Source organism: Musa acuminata, unplaced genomic scaffold (genome assembly GCF_036884655.1).
Source record: "Musa acuminata AAA Group cultivar baxijiao unplaced genomic scaffold, Cavendish_Baxijiao_AAA HiC_scaffold_42, whole genome shotgun sequence".
In the NCBI taxonomy this organism is placed as follows: domain Eukaryota; kingdom Viridiplantae; phylum Streptophyta; class Magnoliopsida; order Zingiberales; family Musaceae; genus Musa; species Musa acuminata.
In genome coordinates this window covers 422,258-439,436 of record NW_027020324.1, presented here as the reverse complement: position 1 = coordinate 439,436, position 17,179 = coordinate 422,258, and the positions used below count along the sequence as shown (strand labels likewise).

The 17,179-nt window shown below is 42.2% G+C and overlaps 2 protein-coding genes across 2 annotated transcripts; one reads left to right on the top strand and one right to left on the bottom strand.

The window, feature by feature from the left end:
• The first annotated feature begins 402 nt into the window (after positions 1-402).
• On the top strand, positions 403-4,237 carry LOC135653881 (LRR receptor-like serine/threonine-protein kinase GSO1). Its single transcript, XM_065175507.1, has 4 exons — positions 403-1,174; positions 1,959-2,219; positions 2,317-3,189; positions 3,444-4,237. The coding sequence occupies exons 1-4, from the start codon at positions 745-747 to the stop codon at positions 3,911-3,913; spliced, it is 2,034 nt and encodes a 677-aa protein (XP_065031579.1). The 5' UTR covers positions 403-744; the 3' UTR covers positions 3,914-4,237.
• A 9,679-nt stretch (positions 4,238-13,916) lies between these two features.
• On the bottom strand, positions 13,917-16,919 carry LOC135653877 (uncharacterized). The gene has a single exon (XM_065175501.1). It carries the CDS (start codon positions 16,421-16,423, stop codon positions 14,246-14,248), a length of 2,178 nt encoding a protein of 725 aa, XP_065031573.1. The 5' UTR covers positions 16,424-16,919; the 3' UTR covers positions 13,917-14,245.
• Between the last annotated feature and the right edge of the window lie 260 nt (positions 16,920-17,179).

Below are 17,179 nucleotides of genomic sequence, written 5' to 3'. Positions count from 1 at the left end.
TTTCCAGGGGTAGCCTTGTGGTACTCCTCACCCAAGGGGGTAGAGGTTACTATATTGTCATCCTTTTTCTTATCTTGGGAAAAGGTGACAAAAAGAAAGAGCAGCTGATGAAGGCAGAGTCTTGTCAGCCCAGAAAAGATTTTTTGGACAAATAAAAGGCTGGAAATTGTAACAGCACCGCATTTGCCAAAGTTTATATTGTTTTTGGTTGCAAGAAGGTAGCTTTTGATCTACTAGTTGTTAGCCACCAAACCTTACAAAAACTTTTGTTGACTTGGAAGCATTAGAAACTCTTGTATGGAATTTGGAATATTATGGTGGACACCATCTGATTTTATTTCCAATTCACTGTTTCTCCTGTTGGTTCTTTCATTAAAGAAAGCACACTCTCTTTTCTCCCTCCCCACTCTTGTCCTTTTCCGCTGTGGCTGCTCCCACTCCTCTCCCTAACGAAGGCAGCGAGCTTTGACTCCTTTCTCTCCTTTTCATCGCTCCCACACCTGTGAAAAGATCGAGTTTTGGAGATAAAATATAGAGAAAGATCCTGGCTTTCTTCCCTTCTATCCTGGCTTAGGTGTTGCGACGATAAAAATCAAAACTTGGGGGTGAGAGAGCAGAGAAATCTGCCGCCTTTCTTCCTTTTCCTGTATTTCCGACTCCAAAGGCCTCAAAAAAACCGGATTTTGGAGAGAGATATATAGCGAAGCCACCAAGTCTCCGGTCTTTTCCGGTGGTTCTAGGCCAATGGCGTTAGTTCCTGTGTTCAGGTTCGTTCTCTTGTTTCTTCTCGCTGTGGAGCTCGAGCTCTCATGGGGTAACCCGGAGGTGAGGGCGCTGATGGAGGTGAAGGCGGCTCTGGATCCGGAGGACCGGATCCTCTCATCATGGACCAGCGAAGGGGACCCGTGCCGAGGAAACTTCGAGGGAGTGGCCTGCAATGAGCACGGGAAGGTGGCGAACATATCGCTGCAAGGGAAGGGGCTCACGGGCTCCATCTCGCCGGCGGTTGCGGGCCTCAAGTGCCTCTCCGGGCTATACCTGCACTACAATGCCATCAGCGGGAAGATACCGATAGAAATCGCCAACCTCACCGAGCTGTCCGACCTCTACCTCAACGTGAACAATCTCTCCGGAAGCATTCCCGTGGAGCTTGGGACCATGACGAGCCTCCAAGGTGAGTTCTTTTCCCACCTTTTCTTGTTTCTTTCCGGCTAAGAGATGGGACAACAGGAGAAAAATAGTGACGTTGCACTTGTTTTTTTGACTCGCCTCCATGTTTGTTTGCACTATAAAGTCACAAGTAGACAGGAAAAATGTTGATTTTGTTCACCAACAGTCTGCATTTTGCGTACTATTTGGCTTAGTAGAAGAAGAAGATGGATTTTTCTCCGAGATTTCATTTTTTTATTTTTTTTTGCTTCAATGATTGACTTTATATTTTAAACATTCTGACTACAAGAAACTCAGGTTATATTCCCATATTTTTACTAATTTATAATCAGGTTTATTTGATTCTCCCTTTCATATGAAGTTGTTATGGTATGATGGCATATGCTGTTGCCATATTAATTGTCAAGATTGGTTTTGTTCCAACATTTTCTCTTAGCTGCAGATATGCCATTAAAGTTTTGGAACTCATCTCTTTAATGTCAAGTTCCCCCGAGAAAATGATGCTGACATATGTAGGGTCAGAGCTGCTTTGCTTTGTTCTAGCATTGGTATCTATCCTTCCTAAAGGTCTCCATTAACTCCATGTTTCTATCTTTTTCGGCAATTTTTGTGTAGATTCCATGTAATTTGCATAGTGGAATATGGATATATTAATGCTGTATGGTGTATTAGAGTCCTCCATTTCTTTCATAACTGATAAATTGGCTTTATGCTTTTAGTTTTAACTCTAGTTAGATTTAGTTCATTGTGAAACTTCTTGCCTTTTCATTTATACATCATGTTTGCAGTCTTGCAGCTGTGCTACAACCAGCTTACCGGGAGTATACCGAACCAGTTGGGGCGTTTGAAGAAGCTTAGTGTTCTTGCTCTGCAATCCAATCAATTAAGTGGCGCTATCCCCGCGAGCTTGGGAGACCTAACCCAGTTGACGCGATTGGACTTGAGCTTTAATCGGCTATTTGGTTCAATACCTGTCAAGCTAGCTCAGATCCCTCAGTTGACTGTGCTCGATGTTCGAAATAACTCTCTTTCCGGCAATGTCCCATCTGGTAAACCCAAGTTATCTCTTTTCTTTGTGTACGGTCCTCATGTTGCACCTTAAGCTGTTTCTATTGACTTGAACATTGTTCTATGATATAAATGAAGGTTTAAGGCGGCTGAGTGGAGGATTCCATTATGGAAACAATAAAGGTCTTTGTGGAGTTGGATTTGCTTCGCTTGGAGTTTGTGATTCTGATGATCCCCTCATGCCGAACAAACCTGAACCCTTCGGGCCTGATTCTCGTGGATTCAGGCCGCAACAGATTCCTGAGTCAGCTAACTTAAACTCAAATTGCAATGCCTCTCGCTGCTTGAACTCCCCGAAGTCCTTCAGTGGAACTGTCATTGTCGGAATAGTTGTGGTTGCAGTTGGTGTGATGGTCTGTGGGCTATTTGCCTTTGTGTGGTACCGTCGCAGGAAGCAAAAGATTGGCAGTGCCCTTGAGGTTTCAAACAGTCGGTGTAGCACTGACCAGCCAAAGGAAATGTTTCGGAAGAGTGCCTCCCCACTCATCAGCCTCGAGTACTCCAATGGATGGGATCCTTTGGCTGACGGTAGGAGTGGTGTTGGGTTCTCTCAGGAGGTCTCCCGGAGCTTTAGGTTCAATCTGGAGGAGGTGGAGTGCGCGACTCAGTACTTTTCAGAGGTTAATTTGCTCGGGAAGAGCAATTTTGCTGCAACTTATAAGGGCATCTTGCGAGATGGGAGCATTGTTGCTATTAAAAGCATCAACAAGACAAGCTGCAAAACCGAGGAGGCTGAATTCTTGAAAGGGCTGAAATTGCTCACACTTCTGCATCACGAAAATCTCATAGCTCTGAGAGGGTTCTGCTGCTCAAGGGGAAGGGGAGAGTGCTTCCTCGTCTATGATTTTGTCACAAACGGGAGCTTATTGCAGTATCTCGATGTGAAGGACAATGCCCAAAGAGTTCTTGACTGGCCTACAAGAGTTTCCATCATTAAAGGCATTGCAAAAGGTAGCAAAACTAACCTCGTGTTAATGGCATTTACATTTTTAAATGATGCTTCTATTCACCACTGTTCTTATTATAAATCCTGAGATTTAAATTGCTGGCTCAAGGAGAAACCTTACCGAACAGTGTCCTCTCTTCATGAATGAAAGTGATTTAACTTAGCATAGTATTTATGGATATGGTGATTATGTTCCCTGCTGGTTTGTAATCGTAATAAGGTGACTAAAGCTTCCTCGATAATTTCTTTGTATGTACAGGCATCCATTATTTACACAGTAGCAGACCGAACAAACCCTCGATCGTCCACCAAAACATATCAGCTGAAAAAATCCTTATCGATCAGCATTTCGCCCCTCGGCTCTCCGGCTCTGGTCTGCACAAACTTCTTGCTGATGATGTCGTCTTCTCGACCCTCAAAGCCAGTGCTGCAATGGGTTATCTGGCTCCTGAGTACACCACAGTTGGACGGTTCACCGAGAAAAGTGATGTCTACTCGTTTGGAGTTGTCATCTTCCAAATCCTCACAGGAAAGACAAACGTAACTCAGTTGCGACTAGGTCCAGATTCCATCAAGCTAGAAGACACCCTCGATGAGAATCTTCACGGTAATTTCTCCAAACCAGAGGCCACGAAGCTGGTGGGGATCGCGATGATTTGTATGAGTGAGATGGCGAACCAGAGGCCGACGATGGAGGCGGTGCTTCAACAACTGAGCATCAGCTGCTGATTTCTGTGGACTGTAGTCGTTGTTTCCTCTTTCCAACATACTGCACTTTCAGTTCTGGGAATGTTTAGTGCAAGATGATGGGAAGACTCCTGTGACCATTGCTAACCACTGATCAAGAAAAATAGACATGTCCTTGATCAAAGACCTCTGCCTGTTGGGTAACCAAGTCATGTGGCATACTCTTATTGCTACTCCTTGATCTGTGTATGTAATCTTTGTCGACTGATGCAGCTGTAGAAACCTTGTGGCTTAATTCTGCTTTGTCAATGTACTAACTCTGTCTTGTTTCCTTTCTACCAAAAAAAGGAAAAAGTTTTATCTGTCCTTGGAAGTATTTTGGCCTGTCTTCAAATTGTATGGAAACGAAAATTCTTGATAGTTCATCTTCCCATATAAGCAATCAGGCTTTTAGCAGTCAATTACTACTTGGTATGAATATTGATCTTAGTTATTTTCATTGCTCATGCATACTTTTATAGTGGAGAATTAGAAGGATCTGCAAATTAACCAAATGATAGATATTGTATTTTCATTGCTTATGTAAGTAAATTAGAAGGATATAAACAACTGCTTGGTGTTCTTGGCAGGACTTTGGCTGTCTCAAAATTGTATTGAAACAGTTCATCTTCCCATATAAACAATCAAGAAATGAAAGTCTTTAAATTAAGAGAAAGAATCTCAAAAATTAACAAATAAATAGTATATTAAAAATCGACATAAGATTAACATGATATGATATTATTTACTTACATTCACAGAGAAAATTAAAATTATAATAACATATTAAATTTACTTACAGAGAAAATCAAAATTATTCAGTATGTGTTCAATTATAAGCATCTAACTTAAATACAAATCCTCTTGTATAACCTCTCATATAAATTCTGAAAAATTATAATAATTTTTTTCATTGCTTTTGAATCTATTAGAAAGAAAACCAAGAACATCTAAGAGCCTTTCCATATATTTTGCTCTCCCACTAAGACTTAAACATTTGGCCAAAGTGATTGGATGATTTATCTTTGTCATGTCAGAGATTAATTGAGATGCGCATTAACTATAATATAAATTTGAAGCCATATATGTACTCTTTTTATGCGGACATGGATTGCTTGATTTTGATCTCAGATTATGACATTTGTCATATCATCTTTCAGAAATGTGTACTCGAATTTGATATAAAATCAATATATTATATTAAATACGGAAATAATCTTTTATGTTAAGATGAAAATCAATTATATTATATTAAATATATTAGTATAAAATTAATATTTATATTAAATACGAAAATAATCTTTTATGTTAAGATTAAAATCAAATAAAATTAGATATAATTTTATGACGTGTACATTTTGATGTCATCTAAAAAAATAAGATTTTATCAATTAAGAATTAGATCTTTCTATTCTCTTCCTATTCTTTCACAGAATTAATTAGATTGATTGTTAAAAAGAAGAGTTGAGAGATACTATAATTTTTTAATCCTCTATAAGATACATGACCTCTCTTATTCTCTGGGTCTAAGATAAGTAATTAGGAACATTCTTCAAGCATCTTACGAGGAATCATATTTTAATATGATCTTTTTTTCTATAGACTAATATATATTATCAGAATTAAATTAATTATGTTATATATTTTATCGAAGAAAATCAATTCTCACACACACAAACCCAGCGATTAGATGGTCCCTTCCAAAGCTCGGTTGACTGGGGGAATACAGCACCCAGTTCACAAGCTCAGAATCTGAACCCAAACACAAACAAGTTAGGCTGCGGACTGAATAATAGTTGTTTGCTTGATCTTGCATGGTGCTGTTTGTTTTTATCTTTCTTTTTTCTCGGATAAGAAATTCTAGTCTCTCATAGGTTTCTCTAGCATCGTCAACTATCATTCCGACGAAGAACAAGTGATCGAATAAGAATAATAACAACCTAATTTAACATAATATTCCCAGTAAAAATATATTTACTCAGTGAAACCATGCAATTAGCGGAGTAATCTATCGTACCACCATGATATGAGTATCTTCTACATCCTATCAGAGGGAAGACTATAGATTCGTTGTCTTTATAGAAGAATTCAGATTGGATCATCTTATTTTTGGGACGAAGCTTAAAGCCTTAACCCTAAGGATTGGTCTGCAGGTGATTGATTCTTCTGCGGTCTTTTGGGTGTTCGATCCATGCAATTCCACACCTAAATGGAAAAGCCATGTCCATAATGAACCTCCTACGCAAAAGCGTAATCATGCTGCCAGTTATTATGGCATCAGTCCACAGAGATCCATTAATTCCAAGTGTCCTGGAGAGCATCTTCTTCTCCATTTGATTGCTGGACTGGTAAAAGAAGAGCTGTGTGAACTGTCACATGGCATCCTATGTCGAAGCAGTGATAAAAGGGAAGAGCAAATCATGCGCAAGGACTGCAGTCAGATGAATGATGAGCTCATGCTGTCCAAAAGATCATCATTTCATTTCATGGAGTTTGACATAACAGCAGCAATATAAGGAATCCAACTGTGGCACATAAAAAATATGCGCCGAGCACATCATCACCACCGGAACAGATGAGGGGGGTGTCTTCTTTAATGATAACTCCGAGGAGCAAAGAAGGTAAAGGTGACATTACATAGTATTAACCTAACCGACGAGGATTAGTAATTAATATTAACATAAAAAAATATATTATTATTTGTTAACATGATAATATAAGGATCATAAGAGACTTGAGCGTCGAAAGGATCGAAAAATCCATTGAAACTTAGTCATCATATAGATCGATCACCGAGCATACATCCGAAATTACCATAACCTACGAAGAGTATCTTATACATCACTGACTCCTTCCCTATTCTTATTCAACCATTTTATCCTTGCCATTCGGAACTTTGGGTCGACAAAAGCCTACTGACGTGAGCCCACGTAGTTATATGGACAAGGCTCTCCGCATATGGGCCGGGCCATTCCTTTCTCCAATGACGAGGTGGGTAACAGAGTGGGTAACGAGGTATTTCTTTCGGTATATTTAAGAGGTATATGTAGACACGTATATTTGTCGGCTACCGTATGGAATCCCCCATGATAGTCGTATCATCCCAACCTCTCGTCGTCATCATCACCACCACCCACCTCGGGTCATGAATGTGGTGTCTCACGAGATCCCAAATGTTCCCGCGGCCGACGCTGCTCTGCCGCTGCAACACGAGACGGGGAAAAATAACGAAGGAAGATAAAGGTAAAAAACGGATATAAAAGAGGGGAAAAATAAAGCGTTCGTCTCGTACAACCAGCGCTTTCTCTCTCCATCTCTTTTTTCTCTCTCCTCCTTTATACGTTTCGGCATTCCTACGCTTCTTTCTCTCTCTCTCGCTTCTTCCTTTTGTCGTGCTGCAGCTCGGCGGGCCACCCGCGCAATAATGAACTCATCAGGGCTCCGCAACGGCGAGCCTCGTGTCGACCGTCGCCATCCGGCTGCGTCACCTCCGCCCTTTCTCCGGGGCTCACCCGGTCATCCACCAGTGTGGCCCCCGCTCGGGGTCGGCCGTGGAGGAGTACCCATCCTCCCCCGGCCCGGTAAAGCTTCGACGGGGAGTGTCGGGGGGTGGTGATTGGTCAAGTCGGAGGGGGTTTCTAATGGCGGGACCCACCACCTCCGCGGGCCGTACGGAAGGTGGTCCCGTGAGCGAGAGCGTGGGGTCCCCTGCATGGATCAGCGAGGGCGGGTCGCTTTATCCGTACGCGGAGATATTATTGCTTTTGGTGCACTGATTCGGTGGAATCCGAAACAGTGGACTTTATTTAAAGGGCGCCCTCCCCACCACCACATCATTCATCATCTACCCATCTTTCTCTCTCTCTCTCTCTCTCTCACTCTCTCTCTTTCTCGTTCTTCGGACTTCACCATACGTTGTAAACATAAATCAAGCAAACCTCACAGGTTTCATAACAAAAAAAGGCAGAAAAGGTTCGACTTCAAGTGGAAATGGTACACAAAGCACTGTTCCTCTTTATTGTCGTCACTTTCAATTTCATCCTACAACATCTACACGTATACACTGACCTCTACTCGATGACAACATACACATTGACCAAAACTTTGTCCCTACATTCATAGGATCAACTTTGTCATCAATGTATATCATAAAAATGAACTTGAAAACAAAAAGGTGAGAGAAGCTAGAGAACATGTTTTTGGGAAAGCATTCATCTTTCACATCGCAGGTTGCAGGCTTCATCAATTCGAACCTCCCAACTAGTTTATCATGCCGCACTTGAATAAGGAACATTAAAAGAGATAACATTCTACAGGAAGGTACTTTCTGGCTCTCTTTTGATGTGCTATCGCCAGATGAAGAGGTGCCATTAAATGTTGCTTTCTTTTGGAGTTACACCCCAAGTGTTGCAGACTAAGAGATGTCTATGAGATAGCACTTACAGGATCTATTGTCAGCATGTAACATCAAAAATGACATTTGGATTGTGATGCTCCTTCCTTTCCCACACACAACATTGTATCGTAGATCCCAGTGTAAGTATATATACATTCATAATTACTATTTACTGTATTTATTTATATTTGTGACCACCTCATGTAGGCATTTTTCATTAGAAGCAATCAAATGCCAAACTCCTATTAACGTTTTTTCCTTCACTTCAAGTTTCTTTAGGCATGTAATAGCAGTAGAATCTTAAGCTCTTATATATATATCTGACTTAATTCTTTTAATGTGGTAGAAGCGAAAACGCTATGCATGCATCCCTACTTAGATCATAATCAAAAGTAACACGCACCGAATGAATATATGGTTTAAACCTAAATGAAGAATGAATATTTTGAAGTAGATACTAAAATGCATAGGCAGATGTATGAATCTTTTCCTGAAGACCGAGGAAAGTGAGGAACATATTTATGAATTTTAACACGAGATATTAAATACATTGAGCTTATGGAGATGTAAGGAAAAAGAAGAAAACAAAAAGAAAGGATAGAGAGGGAGAAGAAAGAAGAATCTCGTTGATTAAGACTCAACATGGGAGGAAAGAAGAGAGAAAACATGGCACAGACCACTCATAACCCCATGTGGTCTTCCTCTTGATTAAAGACTAAGACAAAGATGTCATAGTGCACTTGAGAGCACTCTTTTCTGAAGCCATATGATTACTGCCAAAATCGAAACCATGTCAGGATATGTTTCTGTCTCCTCAGAGGGCCAAACTGCACCGGAGAAGCACAAAGAACCCCTAAACTTGTCCTCATAATTTTTTGTGCCAAAGAACAATAAAGATACACATTTATCAAGACGATAATTTCTTTCTGAAACAAAAGGAATAAGATGGTTTTTGTTCTACGCCAACATTATTCGAGTGCTTTTCAAAATCTTAAAAAGGATTTGAAATGACAACTAAATCTTCACCAACTTGCACATGATCTTTCAACCCTAATGTATCTGATGTTGACGATGAGGTTTTGATTGTTTGGCCGCTGCAAGGGCGACAGATTGGACCTCACCTTTTTCTTTGTGTTGAATCAACACCATGTCAAAGTTTGGCGGCTTAGAGTTTGCTAATAAGGTCTCAGAAGTCCAACCTATGACTCTGGAATATAACCTGCAAGACAGAGTAAGTGGAGGCCAAAATGAATTCCATCACATCTTTCTCGATGCTCAAGCCAAAATTTAATTTTAGAAAAATGTGATATTAATTATAAATATGCAGCATGTACGTGCATGGAAGATACAGTTTATATACGACCTGTAGAACCCTCTTGCATCGAGAAGGATGTGACAGTCACTAAATGCTTGGTTAGGGCAGGATATATGATCCCAACTAGGTTAGGTGAACTGGTGAAGTCTTTATCGACTAGGTTAGGTTGGCTGATAGCTTCTGTCCTTCGACGTGTGGTTCGGTCACGTTGACTACCAACCATAGTTTGACGATTCATTGACTCATAAATGTGCATATGTAGACACACTCTTGACATCATTTTATTTTGTTGGCATTACATCTCAGGACAGCGTTTGCTACAACTACAAATCAACACTACTTTACTGTTGCTGGTTTAATACGAAGGAAAATGAAGAGAATCCAATGTCATGTGGAATAAGGAGAAGCTTTTGGAGAGAGAGAGTGGCGATTAAAAGCATCACCTTTCCAGAAAGCAAGTGATCTACAGGAGGCCATAATTGAAATGCAATTAGTTGCCTAATTTAGCAATTCTTGCGGCCCTTTTTGCTATACGAGTCATAGCAAAAAAGAAGAGCCGTCCTCAAATCTAGTAAGCTTGCCAACAAGGGAGAGGGATGCATGGAAGCCACTCTCGAGCCTCGCGGACGAAAGAGTCGGCAGAGACAATGAATGGAAAGCGAGCTGCGAGACAGAAAGGCTATATTTTATCGTCACCCACAACAAGAGCGAGAAAGAAAGAAACAGAAGAAGAAGAAGAAGAAGGAGGAGGAGAAGAAGAAAGAGGAGAGACAGAAAGGCAAAGGTGACGCGAAAGGAAGGTCCTTTTGACGCCCTTTTCCTTTTTCTTTTCTTTGCTTAGATTGCAACGAGCGCACTAGGGTTGAAATGGCGTTGCTGCTGCTGTTGCTGCAGTGGGCCTCGAGGAAGACGATAAAGTGCTCTCCATCTGCCGACAAAGATTCTGTGCTGCGTTCGTTCATTGTTTCCTGAAGTCGACGTCGCCATCCACCCAACCTGCAGGGAAAGCAGTGGAAGTGGCCGCCCTCTTCGGTGAGCTTGACGTAATACCCCAACAGTCGATTCATTCACTAGCTTTTCTCAACAGGATGGAGGCTCTCAGCTTTCGACAGACTCAGTCCACAGCACCACCACTACTCATCCCTGATTGAGAACAGTACCGTGTGTACATGTGGGAGGCATGCAAGGGCCGAAGGGACTCGTCATGTTGAGTTAGGAGCAATCATTAGTCTTTAAGCCTCACCATTTCTAGACCAAGAGTGCATCATCTCCCTTCTTTTGCTCTCTTTCTTTCTCTCTCTCTCTCTCTCGGAGAACAATCATTGATTGGGATGACAGGAACACTGCCTGCCTCAAAAATCACGTACCGCAAACAGCCCTTCCCCTCACCTTTTTTCCCCCTTTCCAAAAAGATTGAAATGTGCTCCTATTCTTGTCGTTTACTAAAAGGATGATCCAATCCTACCCTACATTTTCATCGACTGATTTCATCCCGTCTTCATCTTCCTCTTCGGTTCCATGGCCGGAATTGTAGTTATACCTACGAAAAATCTTCCGTCGATGAACATTAAATCTCAGGAATGTACTCAATAGAAACTAAAGGGATTCAAATATAATATATAAATAAAATTTAATTTGCTAAAGACTATTATAATTGCAGATTTTATTTGTACTTTGAGCACTCCCTATCATTATATTCACATGCTAGAATAATAAAATAATATATTACATGAAAAATTCATATTCATAAGACCCGACATAGTTTCAATATAATAATATTAAGACAAATATAGATGATTCTAAAAATAATAAAATATATATTAGTATACTATTACTGAAATTATTTTGTTTGAAATTATTGTAATTTATATTAAAAAATTATAACTATCGCTTGTCATTGTTGCACTCACACAATTGTTAATTTGATTTCATTAAATGAATGGCAAATGGATAAAAAATAATCCAAATTGATTTTTCTTTTGTGCAAATTCAGTTTAATAAGCGATCGTTCGTTATTGAATTTAAGCATTATGTCTCGATATTTATCATATAAATGTAATCTTGAGAGGAATACACCTTTCTAATTTCTCGATTCAACGTGCGATAATTCAGATTCAATTTGTATTTTTATGTTTTGGCAGCTCAAGATTGGTATGAAATTACATTATTTTATTAAAATTAGTCATTCAAAAACTCAGATATTTCAACATCAAAGTAGTACAATTATTTCAAAAAGTTATAATACTGATACTGATTTTGAAAATTATCTATTATTTAATAGACATATAACATATTTTAAATAAAATATTTTTGATCTATGATCGATGATTTTACAATTTATATACAAATTTCAACCATGCTATCACTGTCTTGATTAATAATTTATCTAAATATATAATAATTTCTTCCATTCTAAGATCAATTTCTAGTTCAAATGTTATAATATAAATCTTATGATGACTGATATTGCTATAGTCATTGTTGTCATCATCATCACCACACCGATTATCCTTGCTATAAACTACATTGAATTTTCCAAAGGGGATGAGAGGAAAAAGAGCGGAAAGGAGACAATAATCGCATCGTCATAAAAAAAAATTACTATAAACTATATTAAATTTTCCGAAGGGGATGAAAAGGAAAAAGAACATAAAGGAGATAATAATCGCATCATCATAATATAATATATATATATATATATATATATATATATATATATATATATATATATATATATATATATATATATATATATATATATATAAAAGAAAAGGACAAGATATGACCTTGACGACGACACTAGTGACATTAATATGAGATTCATCCTTAATTTCGAAAAGAGAAATAATAATAATAATAATAATAATAATAATAATAAAGGAGAAAATGGAGATTTGGGTGAATGGAGGCAAAATGATGTTTCTTGTCATTCAAAAAATAATGCAGGACAATTGAACTCATCAGATGCCATGAACGAGGGAGAGAGAAAGATGATGAGAGAGAAAGAAAATAATTGAAGGGACAAAAGAGGGATGCATACATGGGGAAGGGAGAAGACAGGACGTCAAATTCAAAGCGAGTATCCTTTTGTGCAGTGCAGTACGAGTCCAAGAAATTATTTTGCTGGAAGTGCATCCAAAAGTTGATAACCTACCACCAAATCTGCAAGCAGATGGGAGAGCCGTCGTCTCCAGCCAACACTCGAAAGAAAGATGATGCATGCATCACATGCGTAGACTTCGGATCGGTGCATTACATTGGAAAGCATGCCAAAAACAAGAGCCATTTCCATTACACAGTTCAGCATGAAAGACGAGGAACAAAGCCGCAAAGGGGAAGATGGATGGTGAGATGGATGTGCTCTGATTCACCTTCTAATGTTCTTAAATTGGACATGTGAAACAAAGCCAGTGGGAGATTCGATTCATCGTTTGATCCTGTGGTGCCAGAGAAGTTAGTCATGCGATGCGATGCGATGCGATGCGATGGGTGGAAGGAAGAAGAGATTCCAAGGAGATGTAGAAAAAGGAGGAAGCAGCTCGAACTAATCCAACGAATGATGTCTTTCACACATGTTTGAATGCGTCAAGCAGGAAATTCTTATGAACAACATGACGACAAGACTGCTGCTGCTATCTAATTGCTATCTAATTCTTATGAGCTCTCCTACTGACACATATATGTGAGCTTCATACAATTCAGTAGCAGAATTCTACTGAGAAGATAGATAGATATATCCCGGACAATTTAAACCAGCAATAAAGATTTTTTATGCATAAAAAAAATCCTTTCCCCCAAATGATATTTTCTAATAAGTGCATGCAATGCAATGATCACCTGATCCAACTTATCACAAAGACACAAAATCACAAAAGATCTCATGACTTGGAAGGAAATCTTTCTTCCTTCCAGTGAGTGCATATCATGATGATGAACACAAACACACACACACACACATACAAAAACAAAACAATAATATATTCAATTTCAAAGCAACAACTCACAGTACTCCCAACTATAATTTGTTTATCATTGCAGACAAATAGCAAGTAGCAGTGAACATTTGTTTTTTCAGTAATATAATTGGAATATGGGCATCATCATAGAAACAACTTTAGGACCAATAATATAATAAATCACATTCCCCTATGAATATGAATAGATATTTATAGGACCAAGGCATGAAAATCATATGACATGAATATGGCAGCAGCAGTGTCAGTTCCTACATTAAACTAAACTAAGCAATTTCAAAGTCCAAAAAAAAGAAAAAAAAAATGATGGCAAAGAGCACAAGAAAAGAATGATCTGCCCAAATATCAATCAGTGCTAAAACTTTACATGAGTCTCCCTCTCTTTCTATTCATAGACATATCTTCTTCTATCTTCTAACAAACACAGAGACTTGTGCAAACTCATCAGCCTGGAAGATAATATTCCCCTAAATAAAATATTTAGTAGATCTTTGTGCCTCTACTCCCACCCCAAACAAAATACTGAGCAGGTGTTAGAAGAACAAGGGCTAGAGAATCCATACAAAGAATCAACATTCCTTCAATACTAATCTACACTCAGCAACAGAAAAGAGAAAAAAAAAAAAGACTTAATCCAGAAGAGAGAGATGTTACACTGCTGAGGCACCCGCAAACTCGTTGAGCACATCATCCTCACCTGCGCCGAAGAGCTCCGCATCCTTCTCCTCCTCGCCTAAGAAATCCCCCCTTCCAATCCTGGAATGCGCGGTGAGAAAAGCCATCTTCTGCGCGACCCCCGACTGTGCATGCGCGCACATCCAACGCGTCAATGCCGAATTGCGCTTGAGCCCGCACGAAGTGGCGTGGAGGAAAATGAGCCTCACCGCCACTTTCCGAAGACATTTGAATTCACTCAGGCAGGTCTCCCATACCAACCTGCGACTCTGTGGGTTAGCGATCCTCATCTTCCCCGTCGACGGGTCATGCTGCTTCACCTGAACAGCTTGTGCGTAAAGCGGATCCAATCCCTCCGACCTCCACTTCATCATTTCCATCAGAACAATGTGGGCTTCCTCCGGCGACACCAATTGCGTGATGAGCCGATCCACATCCTTCTCCTGCTCCGGAGTCAAGAGCTTGAAAGGTGGGAGGTACTTCCCACTGGTGTCCTTGATCAGGAAAAGCGGATCCAAAACGAATGCCGCCGACCACGCCAGGTGGTAGTTCTTCGTGAATCTTTTCTGGATCACATTGTCCACCAGTCCGCCGTCGATCCCGTATTTAGCGCTCCACTCTCTGACCTTCGATCGCAGCTCATCCCACAGCGGTAGGCAATGCCCGATCAATGGCCGCTCCATCTCTATTTCTCGAGCCATGGCCTTGAGCAACTTGACCAACGAGTTAACTGCCTCCGACTCGGTCCAAAACCCACCATCCTGAATCAGCTCCGCCATTTCTCTAGCGCTAGGCTCCTCCAGACAAACAACCTTATAGTCCTCGTCGAGGACAGCCATCTGGATCGGACGAGCGAAATCCATGACATCCTCCACCATGGTGAAGTCAGCGGTGAAATTAGAGGCTTCGTCGCTGCTGCTCGACGGGCTTCTTAGAAGGCGGGTGTGGCCCTGCTCTTCGAGCTGGTACTTGGAAAAAATGCTTCGAACTTGAGATTGGTTGTTCATGAAGTTAGTCAGCTTCGAGCAATTAGCGGAGACCCTTCCAAAGAGCGGAAGCTGCCGAGCAAAGTCCTTGATCAAGCTGTTGAAGGCCTGGAGCTGGCAGGAGAGGTTCACCATCCTTTGGTTTCGGTTCTCGAGGTTCAGAAGAGCCTTCCTCTTGAAGCGGTCCGCGACGATGCCCGCACACCGGTCGACGAGACCACCGCATAGCTTGGCGACGACGTCCCGCAAGACCTCCTCGGCATAACTGGAGGGGGCTCCTCCGGTGGTGAGCACCGAACGGTGGAACAATGCGGTACCGTTGGGGAGGTTCACCACGAGGCTCACCAACGCATACTCCGAAGGCTTCGCCGACGACTTCCATCCGTCGGAGGCGAGCTGGAAGAAGGCAGCGTCGCGGATTCTGGCATCGGACTCGGACAGGACCTCGAGGTATCGAGCTTGGAGGTGTGATAGCGTCAGCTGGCGAGGCGAAATAGAGGCAAGACCGACCTGGTTGAGGAAAGATTGGAACTTTGGGTGGTCGAGTGCCGAGGGGGAGACGGCGCTAGCGGATTCCAAGAGCCAGTCGGCGAGCAGGGCGAGAGCGGCGTCCGCCTGGGGCTTGGAAAGGGCGGCGGCGGGGGATGCCATGGGGCTTTTCAGCTTCTTCACGCTGTCCTCCAGCCTCGCGAGTGCGACGAGGTCATCCTTCCCGCCGGAGAGCAGGAGGGGCAACTTAGGCTCCAGCGGCGTCGGGGCGGAGCGCCTCCGGGTGGGGGGATGGTGGGGACGGAGGCGCGGAGAGGCTGGGGGAAGGGAGGAGATGGGGACGGGATCGACGGCGGCGGAGGCGGGGCCTGCGGAGGAGGGGGAGGAGAAGTTGGGGCAGGCGCCTCGCTTCAGGTGTTCGGAGGCGGTGCGGGAGGGGTTGGAGGCGGAGAAGAGCGCAGCGCAGAGGGCGCACCGCAGCTTCGCCGCCGATGGTTGCGACGACCCGGCCGGCGTCACCAGGATGGGTTCCAGGTGGGCCCAGTACCACGCGCCCTTCCCCTTCGTCGCCTTGCACCGCACCGCCACCAGCCGCTCGTACCGCTTCCGTGCGGCCCTCGCCGTCGCGTCCTCCGCCTCCCCTCCACCGCCTGCCGATTCCTTCGCCTCCGACTCCATCCAAATCTCTCTCTCTCTCTCTCTCCCACAAATCACCAAACTCGGGCCACCACCGCCAACAAAAGAAGAACAAGCTTCCCCCCCCTCCCCGCCTCACACCGAGACTTGCATCGAACAGGTCGGCTGGGGAAGCAGGCCGCTCCTTAAGCAGCGGGTGCCCTCACTTGCGCCCATGCGATGAATCGGCGATCCGGTGCATCTGCCCGACATCACTGCCTTCCTGCTTTAAGCGTGCCGTCACGGGGGTTTTGGGTTTCTGCATCATATCAAGACATGCATATTTTTCTGCACAAAAGGGGATGTATTCTAGTCACCAAACCATGTCAAGTCCAACACAAATAATGCATGAAGACTTTGGATGAACACTTTGTGGTCTGTCAGAGGAGTAGATAGATGGAAAGATAGAAAAAAAATGATGCAGAAGAAGAAAGAAGAAAGAAGAAAGAAGCAAGAAAGGGAGGGGGAAGGGGAGCAGGAGAGGCGAGGAGAGAAAAATGAAAAGGTGAGCTTGGAATTAAAGGCCATGTGCCAGTCATTTTCCACTGTAGTAGCGAGGAAGCTTTGACTAGTCTCGTAAAAGGAATTGCCCCTGCAAACATAGGGGGAGGGCGTATTGAAGTTGTGTTTAGTAGTAGTGGTAGTAGGTAAGTGACCAGCCTAGCTTGGGTACTACATGCATCAGATGCACTAAAGCAAGACGTACAAGTTTCTTGTAAGTTGCAGCTAAATCTCTCTCCAGCGGCAAGATTTGGGGAT

What these genes read in the sequence shown, in the direction of transcription:
- LOC135653881 (XM_065175507.1), top strand. Translation starts at nt 745, where the DNA reads ATGGCGTTAGTTCCTGTGTTCAGGTTCGTTCTCTTGTTTCTTCTCGCT. An exon ending in GACCATGACGAGCCTCCAAG is followed by an intron (nt 1,175 to 1,958) that starts GTGAGTTCTTTT and finishes TCATGTTTGCAG; the next exon opens with TCTTGCAGCTGTGCTACAAC. An exon ending in TTCCGGCAATGTCCCATCTG is followed by an intron (nt 2,220 to 2,316) that starts GTAAACCCAAGT and finishes ATATAAATGAAG; the next exon opens with GTTTAAGGCGGCTGAGTGGA.
- LOC135653877 (XM_065175501.1), bottom strand. Translation starts at nt 16,423, where the DNA reads ATGGAGTCGGAGGCGAAGGAATCGGCAGGCGGTGGAGGGGAGGCGGAG.